Raw genomic sequence first — 14,953 nt, forward strand, 5'->3', positions numbered from 1 at the left:
AGTACACTTGCTTAGTTTACACGAATAGAGATGTCTGATGTCTGTATAAATGGTTAGGGCCAAAGAGCCAAGGAACCAGTCAGAGCTGTGGGGCTGGAGTGAGTGGTTGGAGGACTCATCTGGTCAGAAGGGAGATCTTAATACCATGCAGGGCTCTGTGGGGCTCCTGGACACAAAGCCGTTTCATATCCCCCATTTCTTTGACTATAGGAAGCAGCCTCCATAACCTTCCCTGAGTTCCAATGGGCAGGTTCAAGAGAGGATGTGAGATCAGAAAGAAAGAGTCAGGAGCAGACTTGGGGGACTTCCCTGGTGGCTCAGTGGTAAAGAATCTTCCTGCCAGTGCAGAAGACACAGGTTTGATCCCTGATTCTGGAGGATGCGACATGCCTCGGAGCAACTAATCCCGTGCGCCACAACTACTGAGCCTGTGCTCTAGAGCCCATGGCCCACAGGAGGAGCCAATGCAATGAGAAGCCCATGCACGCAGCCAGAGAGTAGCCCTTGCTCGCTGCAACTAGAGAAATGCCAGTGCAGCAACGAAGACCCAGCACAGCCAAAAACAGATACGTAATATTGCATAAAAAGAAAGAGAGAGCAGCCTTGAGGTAGGCTCCTGTTTCCCCATGGACAGATACACACAACATTATCTTTAAGCTATTTTGCAGATACTGAAAACCCCTCCAGGAGGAAGAAGTAAAGAGCAATTAACAATGGTATGCGGCCCACAAGTATTTAGACCCCAGACCAGTTGGACCGGAAGGGTGATGATGCTGACTCCTACTAATCTCACCACCAACCCATCCCAAGAATGCCCAGGAGCTGATCACGCCCCCTTTGAACAATTACTATAACACTTCTTTCTTCCCCAAGGGGAGACACACGGTTTTGAGGGCATCAGCCTGCTCTGGCCCCCTTTGTCTGGCTCTCCTTTTCTACTTCACCCCGTACTCTGTCTCTGAGATTCGATTCCGGACTGGTGTACCGAGAAGCTGAGCTTTCGGCATCAAGCTGACTCATGAAGGATAAAGGATGAAGGACCGCTGCTCAGCCTCCCACCTGCCTGGGAGCAGGCTGACAGGGGAACGCCTACAGTTGGAGGGGCTGCTCAGCTTGTGAACCACTCTCTTCCTCAAGTACAAATCAGTCCCTGCCATCAACCAGCTTAAAGTCCTTCAATGTTCATCCTACAGGTGACCCCAATTAGAGGGCTCAGGTGAGTCAAACACTGTTTGAGGTGGCAGGAACTACTTAAATAAACCATGGAATTCCTTGCCACCGTTGAGAAGACTGCTGAAAAAAAAAAAAGAAGACTGCTGACGTGGACTGCAGTGTGGTAAAGGTTAACGGCGCCAGCTCTGGAACCAAGCCAACTAGGATGGACTCCTCTCAGGACCTAGATTTCCTCTATGGAAAATGGGCTTATTGTATCGTTTAGTACACAGAAGAGTGCAGATGTGAGGTGAAATGGTAATGTGTGTACCTGATGCATAGTGAGGTCAAATAAACTGAAACGTTGTAGTCTGGAGCATGAAAAGGTTTATTAAGGAGTCATGGGAGGAGAACGTTTGGTGGCTCCTGCTCAAAACTCCCCAGCGGTTTGAGGGGAGGTTTTAACAGGCAAAATGTGGGGTGAGGACTGCAAGGTGTGTGACTTCCTTCTGATTGGTTGGTAGTGAGGTAACAGGGCTGAGCTCCAGCCGGAAGTTACCATCCTCCACCTGAGTGGGGGCCTTGGTTCTGCAGAAAAAGACCTCAAAGATATTGTTATGTATATTCCTTGAGAAGGAACCAGGACCAAGCCCCAAAGCTGTACTTGTTGTTCAGCTGCTTAGTCATGACCAACTCTGCAACCGCATGGACTGCAGCACACCAGGCTTCCTTGTCCTTCACTATCTCCTGGAGTTTGCGCAAATGCATGTTCACTGAGTCAATGATGCCATCCAACCATCTCATCCTCTGTCGCTCCCTTTTCCTCCTGCCCTCAATCTTTCCCAGCTTCAGGATCTTTTCCAATAAATCAGCTCTTCACATCAGGTGGCCAAAGTACTGGAGCTTCAGCTTCAGCATCAGTCCTTCCAGTGAATATTCAGGGTTGATTCCCTTTAGGATTGACTGGTTGGGTCTCCTTGCTGTCCAAGGGACTCTTACAAGTCTTCTCTAGCACCGAAGTTCAAAAGTATCAATTCCTTGGTGCTCAGCTTTCTTTACAGTCCAACTCTAACATCTGTACATGACTACTGGAAAAACCATAGCTTTGACTATGTAGACCTTCATCAGCAAAGTGATGTCTCTGCTTTTTAATACTCTGTCTAGGTTTGTCATAGCTTTTCTTCCAAGGAGCAAGCATCTTTTAGTTTTGTGGCTGCAGTCACCATCTGCAGTGATTTTGGAGCCCAAGAAAATGAAATCTGTCACTGTTTCCACTTTTTCCAAATCTATTTGTCCTGATAGGACTGGATGTCATGATCTTGATTTTTTGAATGCTGAGTTTTAAGCCAGTTTTTTACTCTCTTCTTTCACCCTCAAAAGGCTCTTTAGGTCCTCTTTGCTTTCTGCCATTAGAGTGGTATAATCTGCATGTCTGAGGTTGCTGATATTTCTCCCAGCAATCGTGATTCCCTCTTGATTCATCCAGCCCGGCATTTCACATGATGTACTCTGCGTATAAATTAAATAAGCAGGCTGACAATATACAGCATTAACATAATCCTTTCTCAATTTAGAACCATCCATTGTTCCATGTCTGGTTCTCCAGCATACAGGTGTCTCAGGAAGCAGGTAAGGTGGTCTGGTATTCCCATCTCTTTAAGAATTTTCCACAGTTTGTTGTGATCCACACAGTCAAAGACTTTAGCGTAGTCAATGAAGCAGATGTTTTTCTGGAATTCCCTTGTTTTTTCTATGATCCAATGAATGTTGGTAATTTGATCTGGGTTTCCTCTGCCTTTTCTAAATCCAGCTTGTACATCTGGAAGTTCTCAATTCATGTACTGTTGAAGCCTAGCTTGGAGAATTTTGAGCATTACTTTGCTAGAGTGTGAGATGAGTGCAATTGTGCCATTGTTCAAATAGTCTGAACATTTTTTGGCATTGCCCTTCTTTGGGATTGATATGAAAACTGAAATTTTCCAGTCCAGTGGCCACTGCTGAGTTTTCCAAATTTGCTGGCATATTGAGTGCAGTACTTTAACAGAATTATCTTTTAAGATTTGAAATAGCTCCGCTGGAATTTCATCACCTCCACTAGCTTTGTTCGTAGTAATGCTTCCTAAGGCCCATTTGACTTCGCACTCCAGAGTGTCTGGCTCTAGATGAGTGATCACACCATTGTGACTATCCGGGTCATTAAGACCTTTCTTGTACAGTTCTTCTGTGTATTCTTGCCATCTCTTCTTAATCTCTTCTGCTTCTGTTAGGTCCTTGCCTTTTCTGTCCTTTATTATGCCCATCTTTGCATGAAATGTTCCCTTGGTATCTCTAATTTTCTTTTGTTTTCTAATTTTCCTGAAGAGAGCTCTAGTCTTTCCATTGTTCACTTATGAAGGCTTTCTCATTTCTCCTTGCTGTTCTCTGGAACTCTGCGTTCAGTTAGGTGTATCTTTCCCTTTCTCCTTTGCCTTTAGCGTCCCTTCTTTCCTCAGCTATTTGTCAGGCCTCCTCAGACTATTTTGCCTTCTTACATTTCTTTTTCTTGGGGATGGTTTTGACCACCACTTCCTGTAGTGTTATATACCCCTGCCCATAGTTCTTCAGGTACTCTTGTCTACCAGATCTAACCCCTTGAATCTATTTGTCACCGCCACTGTATAATCATGAGATTTGATTTAGGTCATACCTGAATGGCCTAGTGGTTTTCCGTACCTTCTTCAATTTAAGCCTGAATTTTGCAGTAAGGCACTTATGATCTGAGTCACAGTCAGATCCAAAACTGCTCCTCCCTTATTTCTGCAACCCCTTCTTTTCTCTGATTAGCAACTGTTTGAACCTGCCCTTTGGAATTCAGGGAAGGTCAAGGAGGCTGAAGGAAGCCTATTTCCTACAAACAAGAAGTGGGGCACACAGAGAGGATTTTTACCCAGGAGCCCCACAAGGTCCCGCTGGGTTTCATTAGCAGACCAGCAAATATACAAACTGAATTTTAAAATACAGAAAACGGGTACATGTGAAGAATTCATTTAGATACATGAGCAATGAATACCAGTGGTTGCCTCCGGGGAGAACTGGGAGCTTCAAGTGGCAGGAAGACTTCGTCATCCTTTGGTAATGTGTGCAAACTTACTATTTTTGCCTATGAATAATGTACCTATATTTTGAAAGATTCCTACAGCACCTCCATGTGGCCCTCAGGGTGAAGTCCAAAAGCTCTCTTGGGTTCATCAGGCTGATGCTGGCTTCTGCCCTACCTTTCATCAGCTGTCCAGCCTCCAACCCCCAGCATTCAGTGTTCCAGCCACATCGACCTGCTTCCATTTCCCTTTGGCAACTGTGCAGGGTGCTCTCAGGTCACCTCCCAACTCAGTCAGTTGAGACTCAATCCACCTCTGCATTCACCCTTCCGTCCCCAATTACTATTACCAGCTTTCTTCTTAAGATACCCAAAGCGCCACACCACATTCTACCCCCACCCTTCAATAAGTACCCTCCGAATGGCATCATCTCTTCCCTGGCTAGCCAGTGGCCTTCTCACTGAATCCCCTGAGCCTAGAGCAGGGGTTGAGGCTCAATACACATCTGATAAATGTCAGCCCTCAGACATGAGGGCCTCTTTGCTGACAAAGGTCCATATAGTCAAAGGTATTGTTTCTCCAGTAGTCACGTATGGATGTGAGTGTTGGATCACAAAGAAGGCTGAGTGCCAGAGAATTGATGCTTTTGAACTGTGGTGCTGGAGAAGACTTTTGAGAATCCCTTGAAGAGCAAGGAGATCCAACCAGTCAATCCTAAAGAAAACCAACCCTGAATATTCACTGGAAGGACGGATGCTGAAGCTCCAATCCTTTGGCCACCTGATGTGAAGAGCTGATTCATTGGAAAAGACCCTGACGCTAGGAAAGATTGAAGGCATGAGAAGGGGGCAACAAAGGATGAGAATGGTCGGATGGCATCAACAACTCAATGGACATGAGTTTGAGCAATCTCCGGGAGTTGCTAATGGACAGGGAAGCCTGGTGTGCTGCAGTCCATGGGGTCACAGAGTCGGACACGACTGAGCAACAATAACAGACATGAGCCCCTCTTGGTTAAGCTCTTATAAGGGTAAAGTAAGTTATATCTGCAAAGAATCCCCAGTACAGGATCTGGCATATGGTATCTGGCTCAATATAGTCTTTCTTTTCAAAGCTGATGCCAGGCAGCTTTCTGTTCAGATGACGGGGTAAGCTGTTAGGGATAGATGCCCAGAACAATATCTCCTATTGGTAGGTACCCACAAAATGTTTAAGAAGGGTCAGTGATTCTCAATGTAATTGGAGAAAAGAATCAATCAGCTGGGGTTTATTACAATCCCAGACTTCTTGGCCTATTCCTTAATTCCCAACTCTGGAGGTCTGGTGCAGGGTCCAAGAAGCTGAATTTTCCAGAAATACCCCATAAGTGGTCCAAGAACCACGCTCTCAGAAACCAACCCATCTATTCATGAGTCTTTACTAAGCGGCTATGATATGCCAGGTCAAGAGTAATCTTTGTCGGGACAGAGAAAGAATAAGAAAAGTCTGTGCCCTTGCGGAGTTTACTTTTTAGTGAGTGTAGAAAATATCAGGTACACAAGTAACTGTAGACAGCCAGTGACAGGTGTTGTAAAGAAAATAAAGCAAGCAGGCAGGGGACACGGAATGAGCTTGGGTGGCAGGGAGGGGCTCTGAGGTCACTGAGGAGCGACAGGAAGGAGCCAGTTAGTAAACTAGTATCCAGATGGATCATCATTTTTCCCCCAACCTCTCCCCTCAACCCAGGCCCTGCTCCAAGAGTATCTCCAAGGAAACCAACTCCAGAACAGTGACATCCCCTCCTTTATTATCAAGGCCTTCAGAGCCAGGACAGAGGAGATTGCAATGGGGATCTTGACGGCCCTTTTCTCCTAGCCCACGGTACCCACAGGCTTCCTCCAGCCAGGGGCAGAGGTCTGAATCCCTTCCTCTTGGGAACCTGGCCCCTATCCCACCTCCCTTACTCATATCCCTAAGATCTCAAGCCAAGCCAGATCCCAGGGCTGAGCCAACAGGTGTGACAATGCCCAGTCCTCAGCCAGCTCTCTTGGGGCTCCCGAAGCACTGCCCATGTGGGTGGGGCCTCCTGAGCATCCTTCCTGATTTGAAGTCCAGGTCCTTGGCAATTATGGGGGTGGAAGGACTGGTCCCCAGGATTACGGAGAACGTCATATCACCAAAGAGGATGCCCACCCCCCATTCCCAGCAGTTTGGATGACACAATTGGAAAGATGTGAGCCTGGGCCCTCCTCCTAGGAAGAGACTGGGGAGCCGCGTGGCACAGTGAGACTCCCAGGGCAGGTGGGCAGCCAGGGGCTGGAGGTTCCAGGGTCACTTCCTCTTGGCCCGATCTGCCGCGTCCAGGGCAGCCATGTTGCGGGCAGCTGTGATCAGGTGGATAACGCTGATGAGAGACTTGAGCAGGGCGATAGGGGCAGTGATCCAGAGGCCCATTCGGAAAAGACCCACCGAGCCAACTGTGGGAAGGGATCAAGGGTGATCCAGAGAAAATAGGATGCAGGTGAGGCAGGGGTCTTGTCTCCCCGGGCAGGCCAGACCCCCTCCCCTCCTCCTGCCCAGTCCCTCATCTCCTACCTGAAGGTCCCTCGGAGAAATTAAACAGGTAGAGGAGGCAATAGAAGAGCTCGTTTCCAGCACACAGGGTGAACAGAGCAGGCTAAACAAACGGCAAAAAGGCTGCTTGAGCAGGAGGGCAGGGCAGTGGCTCCCATCCTCCAACTAAGGGCCAGGGGACCAGGAACTGGGGTGCAGGGTGGTGTGGAGAAGATGTGGGGAACAGGGCAGATCAGTCTGCCCAAGGCTCCTCACCCTCCCCTTCAGCTTGGAGCCACGGGCAGCACTCACCATAAGGATACGCACAAACAGGAAGATATTCTTACCCGGCAATGCCGCCATTCTCACTCTCCTTGTCCTACGTGGAGGTACTAACACGGTCCAGCCCACCCAGGAGGAAGACTACACTCCTGCTTACGGCCTAAGGCCTTTAGAGAGCTGGTTCTGCAGACCTCTCCGGCTTCTTCCTCCTTCCCTCACCCCTCAAGCCACTCAGTTCCTCCCTCCGGTGCACACCTGCTGCCTGAGCAGTTCACACACACCCTCCCTACCAATCCTGCCCTGGGCCCAGGGCTGGGGCCAGGACTTGCCCTAAGCAAATAGGGAGGGGCGGCAAAGGCTCACTCTGGAGGTGTAGTAGATGCGAAGCACGGGGTTTCCAGACAGGTCGATCATCTTGTGACTTTCACTGCCTCGGACCACAGAACTTAGGGAGAAAGTAGAGGGGGAATCCATGAGCGTGCATCACCAGGAATGCCCACCGAATCCTCAATGCAACCCCCATTACATAAGTACTGGGATTGCCTCTGCTGAACAGAGTGGGGACTGGGGCACAGCTGAGGACCATTGGGCCAGAAGTCACGGTCTAGCTGGGTAGCTAGAGGAAGCAAAATCAGGATTCAAAAGCCCCATCCCCTTTCCAAAGGGATGTTATCTCTTTGGAATCCTCAAAAGAGTTTTAAAGATTACTGAGCCAACTGTAAAACAGGATGCTGAGTCAGAGAAGATTCGCCAGACTCCCTTAACAAAGCACAGCTAAAAAGGAGACCTCCCTAGAAGCCTGAAGATACCCCGAGAAGGTCTCATCCCTCCCCATGTAGCGTCTTCTTCCACCAGTCCATATCCCCAGAACTGCAGACCTGTGGAGGTGCAGCCAGTGGCTGGCCACATCCAAGCTCATGCTGAGCTGGAACAGAAGGGTGGCGCGAGGGTACAGCAGGGCCAGGTTGACCAGCAGACACATCGTGGAGCACCGGTCTGTCAGCATGTCCAGCATGGCCCCAAACCGGGTCCCTGAGAAAAATGGTGGGAAGGGGCTGTCAGGGGACAGTGGAGCTGTGACAGGGGCCATATTTGGTGTATCACTCTGATGCAGAGTCTAAGAGTGAAAATGCCCACCATCCACTGGAGGGAGAGGTAAGCAGACTGCTCTGGCTGGAGTTTAAAGGCCAAAGGGCAAAGGTCACCATACCATAAAATGGGGAAGCCTGGTAGCGTGGAGACAACATTGTAGAAAGGCGTGAGAAAGCTAGCTAGCTCTATAACTCATCAATCCATAATCAAAGGTCCAGGTCTCAAGACAAGAAGATCTGAAGTCTTAGGAAAGTCTTAGAGGTGGGTCTGAAGAACGGATTATAAAAAATGAGGTCAACCCTCCAGAAACTATCTCCCTTCCTTCTCCATCCTCCCTCTAAACATGCCTTCTGGAATGCTGATCGCTTGTGTCTGGCACACAGCAGATGCCCAATAACCTGTTGAATGGCTTTTTATTCAGAAAAGCCTCTAGCACTGCCACTGCCATGCCCAGTCGCGCTCGTTTTCAACAGGGAGCTTCAATCCCTTCTGCTCCAAAACCAGGTCATTCTAGACTGCCTTCTACAGAGACGGGAATAACAGAGCCCTGGGATTCCCGAGTACCCGCCCACCCCGAGGTCCTGAGGCAGCAGGAAAAAGGGGCCGAGGGTTGTGGGGCTGGCTGGAAAAGATGACTGTCACCTTGATTAAGGACTCGAGCAGCGTGTCCATCCAAAGCGTCCAGAAGTCCGCTGAGCAGGTAAAAGGAGGAGGCCGTAAGGGGGCAGCAGGGCATGAAGTAGAAAGAAATGATGGCGAAGAGAATCCGAGCATAACCTTGGAATTGAGACAGGGTGAGACAGGGCAGATCTGGGAGCCTGCCCAAGGCCGCTGACCCTCCCGTTCCGCCCGGAGCCGCGGGTAGCACTCACCGATGAGGTTAGGCACAAACAGGAAGATATTTTCGCTTGCCATCGCGGAGGTCCCCTGGCCGCTCTGGGCCTTAACTGGAGGTGCCAACTCTGTCCCAGCCCAGGTGCAGATTCACTCTCCAGCCCGGCGCATCAGCCACGCCCACTGCGTGCAGGTCCCTGCCGGGTCTCAGATGTTCAAGCTCGCTGCCGGCCGGAGCATGGGCCGACCCAGCGGTGCGCCGGGCGCAGGGGGCGCGCACACCCCGCCCTTCCTATGGGCAGACGCTGGCCTCCGCCTGCCTCGCGGGAGCTCCCGCCTACAGTTGCGGCCCCTGCTGCTTGAGCTGCGCTCGGCTTCCGGAACCTACTTTTCTGCGTTTGTCCTTGCAAAATTAGAGAAAGGAACGAGACTTAAGAAATCGCTGCGTCCCCTTTAAGATCTGCCCGCTTCCTTTTCCTTTTCTTCCCTCCGCCCCTTTCCATCGATTCGTACCAAAGTACAGAGGGAGGAGAGGGGGCAAAGAATCATCGACGCTGAGATAAGGAAGGAACTTAAAAGGAGAGATCAAAAGAGAACGAGGTCTAGGTAAATGTCTCTACTTTCTTTTCTGCGGAGGATATTACTCCTGGACATAATGGCAAAAAGATCCCGCCATCCAGAGTCTTTGCACCCCCAAAAGGCAAAGTTATTTGGTACAGCCCACATTTTCCCTTCCCCGCCCCCTCTCTCGGCCCTCATTTGCTGTCGAAAGCTCCAAGCAAAGAGATGACGGCCAGAGAGGCTGGAAGGCGGCCTGGGGAGGCGTTGTTTCTCGCCTGCCCCTAGTGGTGGGAGGATTAGGTGCCAAGGTCCACCGTCCGTGATCTTCCCGTTTCTCCAGCCACTGGCACTGGGGTCGGTGCCCGCAAGGAGGAACCCAGAGAGGGTGGAGAAGCCGGGGAAGCGAATGCGACCAGCTGGGAAAATGCCCTCCCCCATTTGGTTCTAGAATCCTTAATTTCCTGGCAACGGGGCTGCGGAACGTCCTCATACGCCAAGGTTTTTATAGCAACGGCGCCTTCCCGGGTTCCCCTCTTTCCAGCCTTCCTCCCCAACTCCCAAATCCCCCGTCCCCACGGCCCGTAAAAGGGCTCGTTAGACCTCTCCGTCTCCCCTCCTGCCGAGTAGCCCAAGATTTCGACACATCTGCCAGGTTGGCGGCGGCAAGTGGGCTGCCTTGTCTTGGGAAGGGCCTTGGGTGGGAAGCAGGAAAGAGAGGGCCCCTTCTGGGCGAAGGAAGGGGTAGGAGAGGTGGATGTTATGAGCGTCCCACCTCCTCCCTCCCCTAGGAAGATTTAAAGCAACTATTTCTCTCCCCCCGCCCCTTTTCTTTTTATTTCAGAGAGGGAGCTGACACAGTTCTCCAAGGCCCCGGGGAATGGTGGTGGGTTGGGGTTGGGAGAAGTGAGCTGGTTTTGCAGCCTAACTCGGGCTCCCACTGTCCCCAGGGGAATGTCATCCACTCTTGCCAGGAATGAGGAGAAAAAGGGCAGCCGGCCATCCCAACCCACAACCCCTGCAACCTCACTGGTCTGCAATCTGGTGAGCACTGGAGAGGGCTTCCTGGGGTCGGGGTGAAGTGAGCTGGAGCGTGCTCAGGCTGAGGACACTGAGACTGCCAGCCTTCAGACTCTGGCCTCAACCCTGAGCCCAGAGCCCCCAGCCTGGAAACCTCCAGACCTTGCACTTCCATGTGGGAACTCTGAGGCTGAACCCCCCACCCCCACCCCAACTTTCCCTTTTCCAGAAGGTTTCTCGCTCTGAGGAATTCCTGACACAGATCAGCACGGAACTCACTGACAAGGCCTTGTTTGTTGCTGCCTACCACATGAATCCTGTGCCCATCAAGGAAAAACAGACAGAAGACCAAGGGACTCAGATATCCAAACATGGTGACTCCCCACCTGAGGATCCCTGTGTCCAGAGACCCACTCATACCCCCAGTTCCAGTCCCTGAGCCCCCCAACCCACCCGCAGCTGACCTCTCCAGGAGTCTTTCCCCAGCTCCCCCATCTCACAGCCGCCCTGGGACCACACAGCGCCTCCCTACCCCCTAACCCAGTCCCCATACCCCACCCCGACCATGAATCTCCTTAGCCCCTTCCTCACTAGCCACATCTCTTTCTGGCTATGGGGATAGTACTTTCTCTGACTGGGGCCTCTATTTCCAGTGTTCTTCACCAAGACCCGAGGCACTGATACCCGGTGAGTGAGGCTTCACAGGAGATGCCCCTTTGTCCTGGGAGAAAGATGAGGAGCCTGTAGAGGAGAGAGCCAGGGTTTGACAACATCCCAGCAGGGTAGGGGGATTTTACACCACATAGTCCTGTTCTGTTCTGCTCCAATCCTTGGCTTGAGTTCTTACCTCTCTCCTTTCCCTTCTGCCATCTGTAGCTCCGACAGAAACCGTACCTGCACAAAGGCACATCTCCTGCCATCCCCTCGCGAGAAGGTATGCGCTGGGTCCAAGGCCATTCAGAATAACCATACGGTTAGAGTTCACATGATATACAGTCCCTGTTTTAGGAACTTGGGACGCAAATGAATGACACAGTCTCTGCCCTTGAAAAGTTCATCGTTTAGTGTGGGGCCAGGCAAGTAAATGGCCAATTACAACAAATATGGTTAAGTGCCCATGACAGAAATGGAAACAGAGAGAAGAGCACTTGCTCACAGCCGCAGTTGGGACAGGAAGGAAAAGAATCATGGAGCTTCCTGGAGGAGGTGACACTGAAAGAAAGAAATTTCTAGGGAAAAATGAGGTGGTCGGGGTATTCCAAGTGGTAGGACTTGTATGAACAAAGGCACAGAGGTGAGTCTCAGGAGGATGACCATGGGTATAAGTGTGTATTCCTTTTTGTTGAAATTAATTTATTTTTTGGCTGCACCAAGTCTTAGTTGCGGCATGTGAGATCTAGTTTGCTGATCAGGTATTGAACCTGGTCAGGGCCCCCTGAATTGGGAGCACAGAGTCTTAGCCACTGGACCACCAGGGAAGTCCCTCTGTGTGGGTCCTTTAGGGCAGAGGAGGCAATAGGACCGGAAGCAGTTTTCCTGCTGGACTGTGCTGGCATGGTACCCAGGGACTCATCAAGGGACTTTATGTGTGTTTTATTAAGATCCAGAGATGTTTTCTACAGGTGAGGAGTCATTGAAGAGTGTTGAGCAGGGAAGTTGGAATTTTAGATCCATCACTCTGGTGGTCAGTGGAGAGAGTGAACTGGCTGGAAAGGGGAAGATGAGAGGCTGGAAGGCCAATTAGGAATTGGAGACCAAACTAGAGATGAGTAGGTCCTGAATATTCACAGTAATAACAGAGATGAGAGAAAGGGTAAATATGAGTAATAAAGACCAGGAAGAATGAGTTTGGTAATTGATTAAAAATGGTAGGGGAAAAAGGAAGGAATCAGAGGGCTCCTAGTTTTCTGACTTGGGAAACCTAAGTCTGATGATGCTATGCTCCTGCCCAAAACTCTACAGTAGGTCTCCATTTCAGAGTCAAAGCCAACGGCCTTCAATGGCTTACAAAGGCCTACGTGATCTCTGTCTTCCCCAACCCTATTGTCTGTCTGACCTCATTGCCCATGACTGCTCGCCTTTTCCAGTCTTGCCAGCCTTCTCATTCTTCCTGGGGCATGGCAGGCATGTTGCCACCTTTGGACAGATTGTGTTTGAGGGGCCCCTGGGAACTCTAGGTGGAAATACCCTGTAGACAGTTGGAAATGCAGCTTCAAAGCTCACTCGTGAGGTCTGGGCTGGTGCTAGAGATCTGATGTAGGAGAGGGTTGGCAATTAAAGAGTGTGCAGTTGCCCTGGAAGTGGGGGTGGAAGGGTTTGTGCAAAGTGAGAAAGACAAGGGCACTGAGGATGGAGCCCTGGAGAATCTCTACAAGAGGTTGGCAGAGAAGAGAGGGGTTAATGAAGAAGGTAGAGAAGGAACTAAGCAAATGTTTATTGGGTGTCTATTATGAATGGGGAATGATGGATAGATTTGTAGGTGGATAGATGGATGGAATGGATGGATCAGTGGATGGATGGATGGATGGATGGATGGATGGAAAGAGAATGGTGGGTGGATGATAAATGGGTAGGTGGGAAATGGTGGGTTGATAAATGATTGAGGGTAGGGATTGGGTGGATAGGGGAAGGATGGAAGAATAAAAAGACATGAGCCTTGGATCCAAAATCAAGACTCGTATTCTTTTCTAGGGAGCTCTCCCTAGCAACTTGACCTCTGGAGAATGATCCCAACTTTGGTGCTGCTCTTGGCCTCTCTTGCCCTCCCCTCACTCTGTCTCTCTGCGACATGTCAAAGCTCCTCTTTCACTGCTCATTCAACAGTTCGGTTCTGGGGGCATTCCTGGTCATTAGCAACATCACCCCTGAAGCCTCCAAAGTGTTCCGGAACCATCACACACCTTGCCACCCTCAACTGGCAAGGACACCCCCAGCAATGAAAAGCTTTAATAAAGAGACAGAGATCCTCCCCTCTCTCAACCTGGGCAGTGCTCTCGTGTGACTTCTCTGGGGTGATGTGAAAGGAGCACCCCTGCCTCCTTTTGCCAGATGTGTGGGCATATTATTGGAATGGCATATTCCATATTAGGGGAATGGCTTTAATTCAGGCAGTTATCCACCTATTATCCATCAGCCTGTTGGCAGAGATGAGTTCAAAGGTTCAGATCCATCCTTCCAGCCAGACTCCAGCATCGTAAGGTCTAGCTAGGCCTGTGACGTCTGAGAGACTCCGTCCCTGCCACCAGCGTCAGTGTTGAGGTCTCTCCTCTGCACTTTGGAGCCTCCTGGCTTTGGAACACGTCATGGTGGAAGGCAGTGCTGGAGGTTTTGTGAAATTTGCATTTAAATCTCAGTCTGGCCACTTTTTGGTGCCTCCTGAGGAATTTCCTGTCAGTTCACATCTCCAAGCCCCTGTTTCCTTGTCTGAAAAATGGAAATAATTGTCCCTGCCTCACAAGGACCTTGTGAGAGTTAAAAACATAATTGTATGCATAGTGCTCATCACAATGCCTGGCCCAGAATAAATGCCCCAAACTTAAGCATTTATCAAGGTCAGTTTGCTTCATGTTCTCCTAAAATTCAGTCCTCTTTTGAGTGTTCTAAAAATGTTTCATTATATTTAGTTATAAAATTTTAATTAAGGAAAATTCAGTTGATTTGGAGAAAGACTTTAAGACAAACTGGTTATAAATTCCCTATAATGCCCAAGAGTAAAGAAAAGGACACCCATGGGATACAAAACAAGTTCATTGTTTAGGAAAGGCAGCAAATCTAATACTTGGTATACACGTAACAGCAGATATGCTTAAAATACCAAGACGATTGGGGGAAAAAAGAACGGTACACTGGGGTTTATTACAAGAATTCTCAAGAAGGGGCTGACTTTTAGGGCAACTGGCTGTGAAACAAATTGAGCACTGTTTTCCACCTGTCAGACAATAAGAGGTGGGCTTCCCAGGTGGCGCTAGTGGTAAAGAACCCGCCTGCCAACGCAGGAGATGTAAGGGACACAGGTTCAATCCCTGGGTAGGGAAGATCCTCTGGAGGAGGGCACGGCAAGCCACTCCAGTATTCTTACCTGGAGAATCCCATGGACAGAGGAGCCTGGCGGACTACCATCCATAGGGTCGCAAAGAATCGGACACAACTGAAACAATTTAGCAAGCATGCATGCATGCAAACAGTGAGAGATGAGAAGCACCTACTGCCAGCTATGGCCCATCCTGAAGAGCCTGGAAATGCCACACCCAGTAGAGAGATAGCTGAGGCCAGGAGGGGACCCAGCTGATCCTCCAGAGGCTGAGCCTAAAGCCAGGCCAGCCTCAACTCTGCCCTGTTTGCAAACTGAAACTGCCATCTTTTCCGCAAATTGCTCCTCTCTCCCCAGCCCTCTCTCCAGAGAGACC

General features: G+C 50.0%; 2 protein-coding genes across 3 annotated transcripts; one reads left to right on the forward strand and one right to left on the reverse strand.

Annotated features, from left to right (window-relative positions):
* Positions 1-5,834: 5,834 nt before the first annotated feature.
* On the reverse strand, positions 5,835-9,419 carry CDIPT (CDP-diacylglycerol--inositol 3-phosphatidyltransferase). 2 transcript variants are annotated; one of them, XM_068968173.1, is made up of 6 exons: positions 9,008-9,419; positions 8,778-8,912; positions 7,922-8,075; positions 7,407-7,488; positions 6,804-6,885; positions 5,835-6,685 (listed from the first exon to the last, which is right to left on the reverse strand). In XM_068968173.1, exons 1-6 carry the CDS (start codon positions 9,048-9,050, stop codon positions 6,540-6,542), a joined length of 642 nt encoding a protein of 213 aa, XP_068824274.1. In that variant the 5' UTR covers positions 9,051-9,419; the 3' UTR covers positions 5,835-6,539. The 2 variants fall into 2 exon arrangements, with proteins under 2 accessions (XP_068824274.1, XP_068824275.1); XM_068968174.1 differs by lacking the exon at positions 8,778-8,912.
* A 95-nt stretch (positions 9,420-9,514) lies between these two features.
* On the forward strand, positions 9,515-13,464 carry LOC138077008 (putative protein T-ENOL). Its single transcript, XM_068969377.1, has 6 exons — positions 9,515-9,575; positions 10,478-10,571; positions 10,777-10,921; positions 11,201-11,234; positions 11,424-11,481; positions 13,239-13,464. The coding sequence occupies exons 2-6, from the start codon at positions 10,482-10,484 to the stop codon at positions 13,272-13,274; spliced, it is 363 nt and encodes a 120-aa protein (XP_068825478.1). The 5' UTR covers positions 9,515-9,575; positions 10,478-10,481; the 3' UTR covers positions 13,275-13,464.
* The last annotated feature ends 1,489 nt before the right edge of the window (positions 13,465-14,953 follow it).

The sequence above is a fragment of the Capricornis sumatraensis genome, chromosome 3, assembly GCF_032405125.1.
Source record: "Capricornis sumatraensis isolate serow.1 chromosome 3, serow.2, whole genome shotgun sequence".
NCBI lineage: Eukaryota > Metazoa > Chordata > Mammalia > Artiodactyla > Bovidae > Capricornis > Capricornis sumatraensis.

Bases quoted from the DNA above. Each gene is read 5' to 3' on its own strand.
- CDIPT (XM_068968173.1), bottom strand. From the start codon at position 9,050: ATGGCAAGCGAAAATATCTTCCTGTTTGTGCCTAACCTCATCG. The intron at 7,489-7,921 runs GTCTGCAGTTCT...TTTCTCCCTAAG, and splicing joins CACTGGCTGCACCTCCACAG to TTCTGTGGTCCGAGGCAGTG. The intron at 6,686-6,803 runs GTAGGAGATGAG...CCCTTCCCACAG, and splicing joins TTTCTCCGAGGGACCTTCAG to TTGGCTCGGTGGGTCTTTTC.
- LOC138077008 (XM_068969377.1), top strand. From the start codon at position 10,482: ATGTCATCCACTCTTGCCAGGAATGAGGAGAAAAAGGGCAGCCGGCCA. The intron at 11,235-11,423 runs GTGAGTGAGGCT...TGCCATCTGTAG, and splicing joins ACCCGAGGCACTGATACCCG to CTCCGACAGAAACCGTACCT. The intron at 11,482-13,238 runs GTATGCGCTGGG...ATTCTTTTCTAG, and splicing joins TGCCATCCCCTCGCGAGAAG to GGAGCTCTCCCTAGCAACTT.